Genomic DNA, 13,171 nt, shown 5'->3' with positions numbered 1-13,171 from the left:
CTGTGTCTGGTTATTTCCAGTCAAAATAATCTCCTACTCAATTATGGAGAAGAATAGAGAAGCTCAGCCTGACTCACAATCACATGGGGGAAAAATGAGAGGAGTTGTTCAAGTTCAAAACGTTCAGCTCACTGTGGAGGAGGATTAGTACTGCTGTGGAAGGAGGCTTTCTCTCCTTCTGCAACAGCACAGCACTAAGGGATGGAAAAGACCCGAGTCCACTTCCCTGCTGTGCCAAATATACTCCTCCGTTCTTCTCTCCTCCCTCCCCAAGAGAGCATATGAAGTATTAAACAGCCAGGAATAAGCCCTTGAAAAATGTGATAGCTAGCTGTCAGATACTTCTGCCAGATAGCTGCAGCTATGTGACTGTTTGCCTGCAGATCCTCTGCTGCCATCCAGGAAACAGAGATTCAACAGTGACATTAATACCATCATCTACATCAGTGTCATCTGTACATCTTGCCCAACTTTGCTAATACTTCTTTGAACAAAATCACATCCAAAATGCTTCATTAGTGTTTTGCTGGCCACAGATCTAGCCTCTGCTTGCCCATGCTCTTCCCAGCCTGACAGCAGTCCCCAATGCCCCATCCCTGGCCTGACACTTGAGCCCTCTGCGATAGAGAGACAGAGTAGGGTTTTCCCTGTGTTTGTTTAAAGCTGGCTTCCTTTCACTGGCGTGCACTATGGCTGCGCCCCGGTTACAGAAGGCAAGCAAGTCTCCTGTGCAAAGCCGTTCTTCTGGGTAGTACAGTAAATCTTGCAGACTTAAAAATTGTCACACTGTTTTCATGTTAGCTGGTGCCCAAACATTACCTTAATGTGTCATCTTCTGTTCTGGCGTTGTCACATAGCATCATCATGATCCTTGTAAACACCCACAAACCTACCTCATTATCTCCTTGCACTCCCTCCTCCCTTTGCAGGGATGAGTGATAGCCACCGTTACACCGATGCAATTCCTTAGGCTGCAGCCTCACCGTTTGCTCGTCCTCCCCATTTGCTTGTCCTCCCCCTTCTCTAGGGTTCATATCGGTTCTTCCTCTCATTTCACAGCTGGTTTTAAGTTCCCTCGGCAAAGGGACAGTTTTTTGTTTTACTTATGTAGCACCCTTGTCCCAGACTCACTCAGTTAGGTGAAAGACAACACAAATAATGAATGTCATCTGGAGAGCTGTCTGGGAATTACAGGAAGCTGGGAAAGAAGATTCAAATCTTTCTTGTGCCAGCATCCGACTCAAGCCTCTGTTATTCCTTTCTGCTCCAGACTGACCTTTCCATCTCCCTCATTATTAAGCCTGAAAACTTTGCTTTGCCTGAATTATCTGTGACAGCAAAATTGTTTTGCCTGACTGCTCTCACCTGTCCTGCTTCCTGCTGGTGTCTCAGCCATGGAGGAGGTCTGGGGTTGTCCTTCAGGCACGTCCAGACATTTCCTACTTTTTCCCTTATGTCACACAAGAGATAACATTGATTTCCACAACAGTAGTACGAAGTATACAGGACGCTTCTCATTCCAGAAACATTATGCCGAGCTCCCAGACACAAGAACACAAATAACACCACCAGTAATAAACAGCTAAGGCTTTGGAAAGAGTACCAGTGACTGGCGGAAAGAAGGCAACATGCCACAGTATTTGCTGTAAGAGTCTGTATTTCAGCTGTCTTTCCTGTTCGAGGCAGCAAGCAGAGAACATGAAGAGGCAGCCAATTCGAGTAAAGCACATTGAAAGGTCAGAGGAATCCATCTAGCTTGTGCAGCACCATTTTGCAAGCAGAGAATAGCTCTTCATTAAACTCGTTTTATGAAAGTGATTGAAGTAAGAAAGGGAAATAGCTTAACACACTCATTACAATCTCTGGCAATTACCTGTTCCCCATGACTGCTGCAATGGATCTGGCTTTTCTCTGGCTATGGTCAAATCAATGATACGCCCAGTGCTCTTAGCTCCTGCCTGGGCGCTGGAGGTGGGAGCCCAGTGTTTCGGTGCCATGCCGTGCCCAGGGGTACACATGTGTGCAAAGGGGCCCCCACTCAGCTGGGAGCTGCATGCCTGGCAGCATCCCACAGGCCTCAGCAGCATCAAACACAAAGACTTTGCTGTAGGGATGTCCAGGTAGTCCCTGCTGCCCCTTTTGACGTTTAGCAGTGGACACCACCCCAGGCACTGCAGTCCCTGTGGGCTGAAAGAGCTCTTCGAGCAGCTCTGCAACAGCAGAGGGGTTACTAAATGCCCTATTTCTCTTTTTTTTTTCTTTAGTCAAATACTGTAAATGTGGCACTATTCAATGTCCAAACTGAGACCGAGCCTGGACGAGGGACTTGATTGAAACTGATGGGTCTGATGCAAAGAAGAGGTGAAGCACCCTGAGGTGTAGGTGTGCCTACATGAGGGCACACAGCTGGGACAGGGGGGGCTCTTCCCCTGGCAGGGAGATCAGAACACAGGCAGGGATGTAGCTAACAGGCAGAGTTATCCTAGCAGGTCTAACCCCATGTCAGTCACACTGGGAGGTGAGGAGCCTGCTTGTATGGAGGCTGTTGGCTCCCCACCTGCCCCTTATTTTCTCCATCCCTTTGGGCTCTTCCTCTAGTGTCACACCTCCCAGCCAGCCCCACAGGGAAGCTGGCCCCGGATTCCTGGCTCACACCTCCTGTAGCACTGTACAGCAGGAGCAGGCCTGGGAAAATGGATGAAACACCATTCCCTGCCGGTTCTCCCCTCACTACAGGTGGGAGAAAGATGAGCTAGTAATTTGCTGCTGGCCTGGCAAGATAGCAGTGAATTACAGCAGCTCCTGAGCCAGCTCAGCTGTGCTGGCAAGCATTCAGGGAGAGGAAAAACCCTACCCACAGCCACAGAGGAGGGAAGCAGGTGTGTTATTCCCTTTTGCTCACTTGATGGCAACGATGACAGAGCTAACATGGACTATAAGATCGCCTCTGCACCTCCAAAAAGCCACGCACCTCCAAGGGCCCTTCTCATACTCATGCTTGGCAAAGTGCTTTGGCTGCTGGCACCCTGCTGCGGGAGAGTGGATTAACATGACCCTGTGTTACACTGGGGCAAGCAAAGTATGCAGTGTGCCCAGCTCCTCAAGAAAGGCACCGCTCCTGATGCCAGTGCTGGGGCCACCGAGGGGACATTGTGCATCCGCTGCTCAAGTCACCGCAAGAATGTGAGAAATGCCTTGAGAATTGCACAAAGCACTGAACAACCCGTGGACAATTCTCTGTCACAGTAAAACTTCAGTGCAAATGAGAAACCTAACAACTGAAAACAGCTCAGATGTACTGGTAAGAAGCGAAAACCAGCCTCGATTATCAGCCACTTTTTTTTTTTTTTCCTTTCCTCTCTGGATTTCTTTGCTCTGCTAATGCTAGCAATAAATAACAGATTCAAGCCAGATACACAGGCAAATAAAGTCCTGCATGTGATACAGATTGCCCACAACGCGTTTTTTTTTTCAAGCCAAAGTCTGGTTTTGGTTCTACCGCTGTTTAAATGCCAGGAGTTCAGCAGAGCTGCTCTGGATGGCTAGTGGCATGATCGAGGCCAGTGCCTGGCCCCTATCAGATGCAGTCAGACTTTCTGAAACCAGCCAGAAAGAGCTGCTCAAAAGCTGTTCCACCAGCATCTGCTCTTGGGGCTGATGCAGATGATCTAATTGCTATAGTTTCTGGAGTAACGCTGAATTTACTGATTGCTTTTAATAGAATGCTCAAAAAGGCTTTCAGACATGTCCTTCACAAGAGGCCATGAAGGAAACTCAGTAATGGTACGATAATTGCATTAGCATCTCCAGCGAGCCCAGGGCTGCACGGTGGTGCATGCCTTACGAGGCACACAGAGAGGCTTTGCCCTACATATACAAGGATAGCAAAGAGGGAGAGAAAGGGCAAAGATCTGTATCTCACTGCTCTACATTAATTAAACTGCTCATTATAAGCCTACATCAACAGCTTGCGTGCATCAGCTGAAGCTTTGTGCTACTCAGGCCAAAGGTGTTTTACCCAACATACCAAAACCTGCCCAGCCCATCACGGGCCCTGTGTAACTGAGCCTGGGAGCTGGGTAAAGCCCCTGCACAACGCTGAACACTGAGAGCATCCATGTGGGTTAGGGACATTTTGCCATCTCCCATCACGTTCTGCCATGTTAGGAACCCCAGTCAGACCCCAGTCAGACCCCAGTCAGGCTCCTGACTTGCAGAGACAGCTTTTCCTTAATGTTCACACTGAAACATTTGTCACATGAGCTTGTGCAAACCTCACTCCCTGCAAACCTCCTTGCCCAGCAAGGGGCCACAAGCCTGGATGCTCTGCTGCAACAGGTGCTACTGGGCTTGCCTCTAGCAAAACCACATTGGTGAATGGGACGCAGGTACATCGGTAATGTACGGACACACTGCATCAATACATACATGTGGTAGCCATCAATACATGTGTATATGGGCATATATATACACCTGCGTTGTGCACACAGACACATCAGCTCCACAAACTATAGACAGCTTTCCCCCTCCGTCTCTGGAAAGGGACGTGGGGGCTCCTGGGGGCCGTGCCACAGCAGGACAGCAGCAGCAGCTGGACACCCGTCCACACTGCACCCCACAGTGGGATGACAGCTGTGGCCGGACAGCCCAACGTACCCCGCAGCGGGACAGCAGCAGCAGCCAGACACCCCACCTCACTGCACCCCATAGGAGGGCGGCGGCAGCCGCCAGACACCCCATGGCATTGCACCCCACAGTGGCCAGACACCCCACTGCACCCTGCACCAGCGGCTGATCACTCCATGACACCGCATCCTGCGGTGGGATGTCAGCAACAGCCAGGCACCCCATTGCACCCCACAGCAGGATGGCAGCAGCAGCAGATGGGAACCCCATTGCACCCCATGGCAGGATAGCAGCAGCAGCCGGGCACCCCATTGCACCCTACAGCAGGATAACAGCAGCAGCCAGGCACCCCATTGCACCCCATGGCAGGATCGCAGCAGCAGCAGCCAGGCACCCCATTGCACCCCACACTGGGATGGCAGCAGCAGCAGCTGGGCACCCCACTGCACCCCATGGTAGGATAGCAGCAGCGGCCAGGCACCCCACTGCACACTGCACCAGCGGCTGAGCGCCCCACAGCACTGCATCCTGCCGTGGGATATCAGCAGGCTGCCATCCCGCTGTGGGGTGCAATGGGGTGCCCGGCTGCTGCTGCTGCCGTCCCGCTGTGGGGTGCACTGGGGTGCCCGGCCGCTGCTGCCATCCCGCTAGGGGCCACCCCACCGCACCCCGCAGCGGGATGGCAGCAGCACGCGTTGTCCCCGCCGCCCCCCGCAGTGCCGGGACACCGCCCCCCGCAGCGGGAGGAGGCCGCTCCCCCCGCCCCTCCTCTCCCCTCCCCCGGCTGCGCAGGGCCGAGCGCGCGGGGGGCGGCGCCGGGCGGGGCGGTCGGAGGGAGGGAGGTTTACCCCATTGTCCTCGGCGGGTCTGTGCGCACGCTCGGAGCGGCGGAGCCTGTGCCGGGCGGTCGGGGGGGCGGCTCCGCGCCGCTCCCGCATCGCCATGGGGCGGCGGCGGCGGCGGGCGCGGCGCTAGCGCGGGGACGGGACCCGCATGGCCCGCGGGCAGCCCGGCGGCAGCGCCCCGCGGCGCCGGGGCGGGGGGGCGCCGGGCGGAGCGGGCCTCGGCCCCGCGGGGCTGCCGCGGCGCTGACGGCGGCGGGAGGAGGAGGAGGAGGAGGAGGAGTAGGAGGAGGAAGGACCCGATGGCGAACAGCAGCGAGCTGGGCAGCAGCAGCAGCCCGCACCTGCCCAGCGTGGGCGGGATGCTGAGCGCGTCCGGGCTGAAGCTGGCCACGCTGGGCTTGATCCTGTGCGTGAGCCTGGCGGGCAACGTGCTGTTCGCCTGGCTGATCCTCAAGGACCGGCACCTGCACCGCGCCCCCTACTACCTGCTGCTGGACCTGTGCCTGGCCGACGGGCTGCGCTCGCTCGCCTGCTTCCCCTTCGTGATGCTGTCGGTGCGCAGCGGGGCCGCCTGGCCCCACGGGCCCCTCAGCTGCAAGGTGCTCGCCTTCCTGGCCGTGCTCTTCTGCTTCCACGCCGCCTTCCTGCTCTTCTGCGTGGGGGTCACGCGCTACATGGCCATCGCCCACCACCGCTTCTACGCCAAGCGCATGACGGGCTGGACCTGCCTGGCGGTGGTGTGCATGGTGTGGACCCTCTCCATGGCCATGGCCTTCCCGCCCGTCTTCGACGTGGGCACCTACAAGTTCATCCGGGAGGAAGAGCAGTGCATCTTCGAGCACCGCTACGTCAAGGCCAACGACACGCTGGGCTTCATGCTCATGTTGGCGGCCGTCATCGCCGCCACCCACCTGGTCTACATCAAGCTGCTCTTCTTCATCCACGGCCACCGCAAGATGAAGCCGGCCCAGCTGGTACCGGCCATCAGTCAGAACTGGACCTTCCACGGGCCAGGAGCCACCGGCCAAGCGGCTGCAAACTGGACGGCTGGCTTTGGCAGGGGGCCCACGCCGCCCACCCTCGTGGGCATACGGCAGGCCACCCACAGCCAGATCAAGAGGCTGCTGGTGCTGGAGGAGTTTAAGATGGAGAAAAGGCTCTGCAAGATGTTCTACATGATCACCTTGCTCTTCCTGCTCCTCTGGTCCCCCTACATCGTGGCCTGCTACCTGCGGGTCTTTATTAAGGCCAGCTCCATCCCCCAGGTCTACCTGACCACCTCCGTCTGGATGACTTTTGCCCAGGCTGGGGTCAACCCCATCCTCTGCTTCATCTTCAACAAGGAGCTCAGGGTCTGTCTCCGAGCCCACTTCCCGTGCTGCCAAAGCATCCAGAGCACCCAGGGCACCATTCTTTGCGATCTCAAGAGCTTTGGGATGTAAGGGGGGCTTTTCTCTTTCTCAAAAAGAAAGATGGATATAATTTTCCATGTTTCTGCGTATGATCTCAAGATCTTGATTGTGACCTGTGGGGGAACATACTAAACCACCACCCAGCACCCTAACCTTAGGCTGTAAGAAGCTATTTTATTTATTTTTCTATATTTTGCGTATGCTCTCTTCAGAACATTAAAAAGGTTGCTGTCTATGGGAACAGGTACTTGAGCAGAACACCCCCAAACCTTAGGCAGTAAGAAGCTGTTTTTCTTTGTGATTGTGTGGTTTTTAAAAACTAAACAGGGCTCCAAGTTTCTGGTCTTGCTTCTAACGTTTCTAGACATGATTCCAACAGATACGGATTAAGGCCATGACATTTTTTTTGTTTCCCTCTTCCTGTCTGTTTTGATAACGGCTTAACAGTTTTACTCATGTAATATTTGATAAGGGCCAAGACAATTTTATACTAAAGTTATTTTTGATGACCTCAAGAGGTGTTGTTTTATTATTATTTGATTTTAAGTGAAGAAGAAGAGGAGGACGTTCCTAATCTGGTCAGAAGTCAGTTTTTGGTGGGAGCTGTTGGGTTCATTCATTCTCAAATGGTTTGAGTATTTGAAGCAGTTACTTATAACTTTTGCTTGACATGCAAACAGTGTAGAACTAATTTCAATTTTCTTGTTGCACTATTCATTTGGTAATATTTCAGAACTATTTGTGAGACGTGATTTTAAAATATCAACTTTAAAAATAATCAACTATAGCAGTTTTTAAAACCTAGATTGAAATTCATATTTTACTGCCTTTATAGGAAGTTATCTACAAACATGGGTAATACTTGTACATTTTGACTGTTTTCTTTAATAAAAGATTGAAAACCTTCACTGTATGTAGTTGTTTCCAAATGGCAGCATTCTGCTTTGCTGACAAATAACTTGTGTATGTGGAAGGTTGTATGTCTTGTGTCTGAGTAGATTTCACAGCTGAGGTTATTATGGACAAGCACAATCCTTATTTGCTGTTAGATCTCAATTTAGGTGTTTATACCAATAAAAGTGACTGAAGCTATTTTTAAGAAGACTTAAGTTCATAATGGGCAACAGGTTTTAAATAGCACAATTCTCTGTGTCTACTGAAAGCAAATTTCTGTTTTAACTAATTGCTCCTCTGTTAATGATAGAAAAGAGCGCAGAATTGTAGATTGCTACTTTCAGTTGGCAAAGCGGCTTCTTAACATGGTGGCTCGGTTAATACCATACTCCTTCGTGAACTATATTCTTAACGGGTAATTTACCTTTATTAAGCACGGCATTTTAACCTGCTTTACTCTTCTACAGAAACTTCTCTGAAAGTATTTCAACTGTCAGCCAGATGACAGGAGCCTGACACAACTTTTTAGCCGTCTCAGAGGAAGCTGTCCTTGACATGCTTGCTTTCTGATGTATCGTGTAGTGTTTAACAAACATTGATCATTGCAGTGCTGGAACAAGCAGCACTCAAAATGACAGAGGTAAGCTCAATTTCCATGAAGAAATCTGCCTTTCTGTAGAGTAGTCTAAATTTGTTAGACAGCAACTGGGAAATAGGTATTCTGACTGTGGAGTGTGACAGTTAGATCAGAAGAGGGCTCAGGTGGCAACTTCAGGTTGAAATCAGGTTTCATCATTCAGATGAAATGAGGTGGGGATTCTGGTTTGGTATTGTGTCTTGCTTTCCACCCCAAACTCGATTTGAACACCAGAAAGGCAATGTTTCTTGAAGTGCCTGAGAAGTTTGCAATTTAAGCTTTTGGTATAGCTGCAGAGAAGGTAGGCAGGAGAGAGATGGAGCTGTACTGATACTGCCAGAGCTGGGCTAAGATGTATCACCATGGATGGGGTTATCTTCAACGCTGTCTTGCTTTGTTTTCATTTCCAAAGCTGTTTGAAAATGCATCTGGGTGCAGAAGGAAAGCTGTAAAGAACTTCAGATCACAGAAGAAGTTGATTGCGTTATATTTTCATTCTGGAATATCAGATCATAACATAGTGAACTTGGAGAATAATGGGGTAGAATTGTGTTACAAAACTTGGGGGCAAAGCATTGATGCTGTCGCTAGGAACTGTGTTCCAAATATGCCTTACATGGCTGTTTTAGGTCTTTTCAGCAGGATTCCAACTTTTGAAGAATCCTATTTCTTTAAAACTTAAGAAGCTTCCTACATAGGGGCCTAGAACAGTGATCTCCAACTCAAATCTTGCCTTCTTTTTCCTAATCCTGCTGGTACTCAAGCCAATGTTTTCTTTCTTTTACTGTATTGAAAAAGCCTGATATTTTGGCATCCTATCTCTCTTCCAGGCTATAAGTAGTATGGTTATGATTCTATTTAAACCACAGAGATGGGAGAATAGTTATTTTAAAACCTCCTTAAAAGCTGCAAGGAGCAGATTCTTCACTTCTAGAAAAATTAAGCACAACTTGTACCATATATACTTGTATTGTATATGCAGTGGATGAAAAAGTCACCTTTGAGTGATCCAATAGTTTTATTTAGGCTTAGCTTATCAAGCTGTGCTGCTGTATTGAATGCCAATCTCTGTGCATAGCATCCCCCATCTGAGCAACGAGATTGCAAGATGAGCAAGTCCTCTACTTACTCCCTGAAGAGAACAAATACTTTGCCACCCATTGGTGGCCACTAGACTCAGCCTTGTTCCAGCAAAAGGATGCTAGAAAGTTTAAAAAGAATATCTGTGAACTATACCTTTTGCTTGCTTATCATTTCTAAGACTATCTCAGGACTTCTGATGTACTCTGAAGGCACAATCAGTGCTGTTTGAATTTAATTTTATATATTAGGTACTTGTAATATCAGGCAGATTATGATCCTGGCCATACTAGTACAAATGAGAAGGAAGTCCAGTAGCTTTAAATCAAGGTTTAGGCGAGTGTTGTACAATAGGGCTTCATTCTAGAAACTAGATATCAAGAGCAGACACACGGCAGTAAATGAAACAGTACCTGGTGCTGGCACATCAACAAACACCACTTTACAAGTCTATCCTGCTGGCTGAGAGTGCACCAAGAAAGAATGAAAAGACAGAACGGTCTGGAGAGGCACCAGAGGATAAATGTTCCTCCTGAAATTTGAGAAAAGATAAGAAAGCTTAAAAAAAAAAATAGCATTTCTAAAGCAGACCATTAACTTGTTCTCATGGCATCCTTTAGTCTGCATATGGGGAAAGTGGGTCACAGAGATTAAATACTTTGACCAAGATCAGAGAAGGAGTGTCAGAGAGGATGAAAACCTACTCTAGATAATAAAATTAGAGAAATAACTTCAGGGAGAATGGGATGAGCACAGGGAGCCATCACTGATGCCATTGGGACCTGTGAGGTGTAGCTGTAAGCCTCCATACTCCCAGCTGCCCACCAAAGAAACAGAGTGCTGCTGGTCTTGCTCAGAACTGCTAATGGCTGAGACAGCAAAAGCTGGGTGTTAATTACCTTCCACATCTACATGAGAAGCTATTGCGGCTCATGCAAGTCTCGGGCTCAGTTGCAAGATCTCGGATGGTCTGAAGACCTCTCCCCCTCCTCACTGACCAAAATGCAAAGTACTGCGAGGGTCTGGTGAGCTGCGCGGCGGTGGGGCTCTTCCAGCTCTTCCATTTACCTGTGCTTGGCTAGAACATAGAGCGAGTCTTGTCTATACCCCTCCAGGCAGATGTGTGACAGTATTCCATGTGCTGGGCAAACACAAGTGCCGAGTATCCCAGGAAATACCAAAATCATCTCCCCCTGAGGTTCTCCGCAGTCTGGTTTAGAGGTCACAGCATGCTTGCTTTTGCATGTCTGTGGTGAAGAATTGCAATTGTGCTGAGAGTTGCTCTGGAAAAATCTTGATTGCTGCTGGCATCTTCACTCACTCAATAGGTAGTTAACACATTCCTTCCAAACATTCACAGTCAAAATCTTGAAGTCAGTGGAGGTTTTTAGCCTCCCTTAAATGCCAGACCAGCTTGAAAAATGACACTAGACTGAAATCTCAACAAGTAGTGGCTATGGCAATCTCTAATTTACAACAGTCAGCTCTTGGAGTACTGTATTTCTAGCTCTGCTATTAGTTTTAGAAGAATTTGCCAGGGAACAGGCTGAAATATTTGGCCCCAGGCAAATTATTTTGGGTAAACCTGTCGTTCAGCGGTCATGCTAGAGGTGGAGAATGAGCAGGAGGATGCATAGCTGACAAGCTGTCATTCGCTTTTCCAGTAGCAGGTCTGCACCAGAGGAGACAAAGCTGCCTCCCAGAATGCTGTGAGGCCAGTAGTCTTGAGGAAAAGGGCAGGAATTTGGCTTACTCTGATAGCAACAATTCTTTCCTGGGGCTCTACCTGGATGTGGTACAACTACACCTCCAGAAGGCTGCTCTGCCATATGCTGCAGGACTGCCCCAGAACACGTGCTGAGCTCAAGGGAGAGCAAAGCTGGCATTTTCCCTCCCTTCCCAGCAAAGGATGCATGGAATTTGGCTGCACCTCTGCCCCCTGCCCTACACAGTTAAACACAGTCACCTTGCTCTTTTCTAGAGCCCTCGCTTGCTCAGGATTGCCAACATACCACCCCAGGACATGAGGCTCCAGACAGAGTAACAGACAGACAGTGGCAGAATATGAAGTATCTCAAGGCACTTCATTAACTTAGGCTGCCGATTAGATGAATCTGTGCGGTATCAGAATACCCCAGAAACTTTACTATATAGTTATGCTGCAAATAAAAAAAATATTAGAAATATGGCGGGGGGGGGGGCTGTTTTCTAATAGAGGTGCTCTAAAATCCTCAACTTTAGCATAGCTTCCTTTAGAATTGCTGAAAACACCACAGAGGCTACAATTAACTATTGTCCTACAAACCAGGAAGCATTTCCCATGCTATGGTATTCTTAAACTTCAGAATATTATGGAGTACACAACATCTTGAAGAAAAGGAGGGGTAAGAGAGGGACTGTCAATGAACGTGTTCTTCTCTAAAAGCTGGTGCAGAGTCATGCTGGGCTGTGTCAATGAAAGTCTTACTCCAAACCTCCTTTTATGTTGGTGACTTCTGATGCCATGTCATTAATGAAGGACCTTGCATGTGGTGAATCGTTATTTATCCATTGGTTGTAGAATTGGTGACCAAGAGCTGATTTTCCAACAGGCCTGATGGCTGTGGTGCTCTGACTTTCCCTACAGCTGATGATGCTGTGCATCTCTGAGCCTATTTTCACTTGGTACAAGTCATTAACTGCCTCACATCTTGGTGCTTTATCTGAAAAATGATTAATTATTCTTACTCACCTTTGTAAAGCACAGAGCTACCAATGGCAAGAGCAAAGCATTATTGCGGGTGAACAATCGCTGACTACATAAGCTTTCATCACTTAACTTTAAAGTCAAGCTAAGCCTTTAATGCAAGCTGTTGCATTTCTGTATTTCTATTCATGTTTAATGACCTCAGTACTTGCACTCTGTCTTTGATCTTGTGAGTCATACATGGTTATACTGTGGACATATTTATTGGAAAGCCACTTTCTTCAGTGCTACATTTTTCACCTCTACCGTGACCAGGTTGATAGCGCAAAGCACTTCGTGTAGGAGGCTTTCAAGTTCAAAGCTAGTCTTGCAAGGGCACAGGGAAGCTGTGAAGTCCCAGTTAATTTTAGGCAGTCATCACAGCACTAATAGAGTAGGCAGAAATCAAGAGATCGCTGGGGAAGAGAAAGCCCGTCCTGAAGTTTCTTAATGTGATTTACTGGTGTGTCATTAAAAAAAAAAAAAAAAAAAATCTTGTGTTTGTGTGAGGATGATTAACCATTAGAACAAATCATCCAGGGGAAAAAAATGGATTCTCCATCTGTGAGATGAGCAGTGTGAGCCTGCGCGCCTGCCCACAGCACACCTGCCGGGCAGCCTGCCGCCTGCCCAGCCAGGTTCCTGCACCAGGGTCAGGGGCTCAGCTGGAGCACACAGGGAGAAAAAGGCATCAAAAGCACAAGTAAGCCACAGAACCCTCTTTGTCTCACAGTGATTCATTCTTTCCTTTTGCTGTTTTACAACACCCATTTTATCATACCTTATAAGTGCCAGTGCTTGCTTCTCTCAGAAATTACAGCAGAGGTAGAGCTAAAATGGCTTTGTCATTAAAAAAAAAATACACAGAGGGAAACACAGTAAGATTCAGAAGGAAGGGCTGAAGTCTGGGTGCTTTCTGACAGTGAGAGAAACAGAAATGATTTAGTGGAAT

At 48.8% G+C, this 13,171-nt stretch overlaps 1 protein-coding gene across 1 annotated transcript; it reads left to right on the top strand.

Moving 5' to 3' along the window:
* Positions 1-5,702: 5,702 nt before the first annotated feature.
* Positions 5,703-7,983, top strand: GPR27 (G protein-coupled receptor 27). Its single transcript, XM_009563150.2, has one exon. The coding sequence runs from the start codon at positions 5,771-5,773 to the stop codon at positions 6,911-6,913; it is 1,143 nt and encodes a 380-aa protein (XP_009561445.2). The 5' UTR covers positions 5,703-5,770; the 3' UTR covers positions 6,914-7,983.
* The last annotated feature ends 5,188 nt before the right edge of the window (positions 7,984-13,171 follow it).

The sequence above is a fragment of the Cuculus canorus genome, chromosome 11 (assembly GCF_017976375.1).
Source record: "Cuculus canorus isolate bCucCan1 chromosome 11, bCucCan1.pri, whole genome shotgun sequence".
NCBI classification, from domain to species: Eukaryota; Metazoa; Chordata; class Aves; order Cuculiformes; family Cuculidae; genus Cuculus; species Cuculus canorus.
Note: the sequence above shows the minus strand (reverse complement) of the source record. Positions and strands in the feature narration are given on the sequence as shown.

Excerpts from the sequence above, each read along its gene's own strand:
- GPR27 (XM_009563150.2), top strand. The coding sequence starts at position 5,771 with ATGGCGAACAGCAGCGAGCTGGGCAGCAGCAGCAGCCCGCACCTGCCC.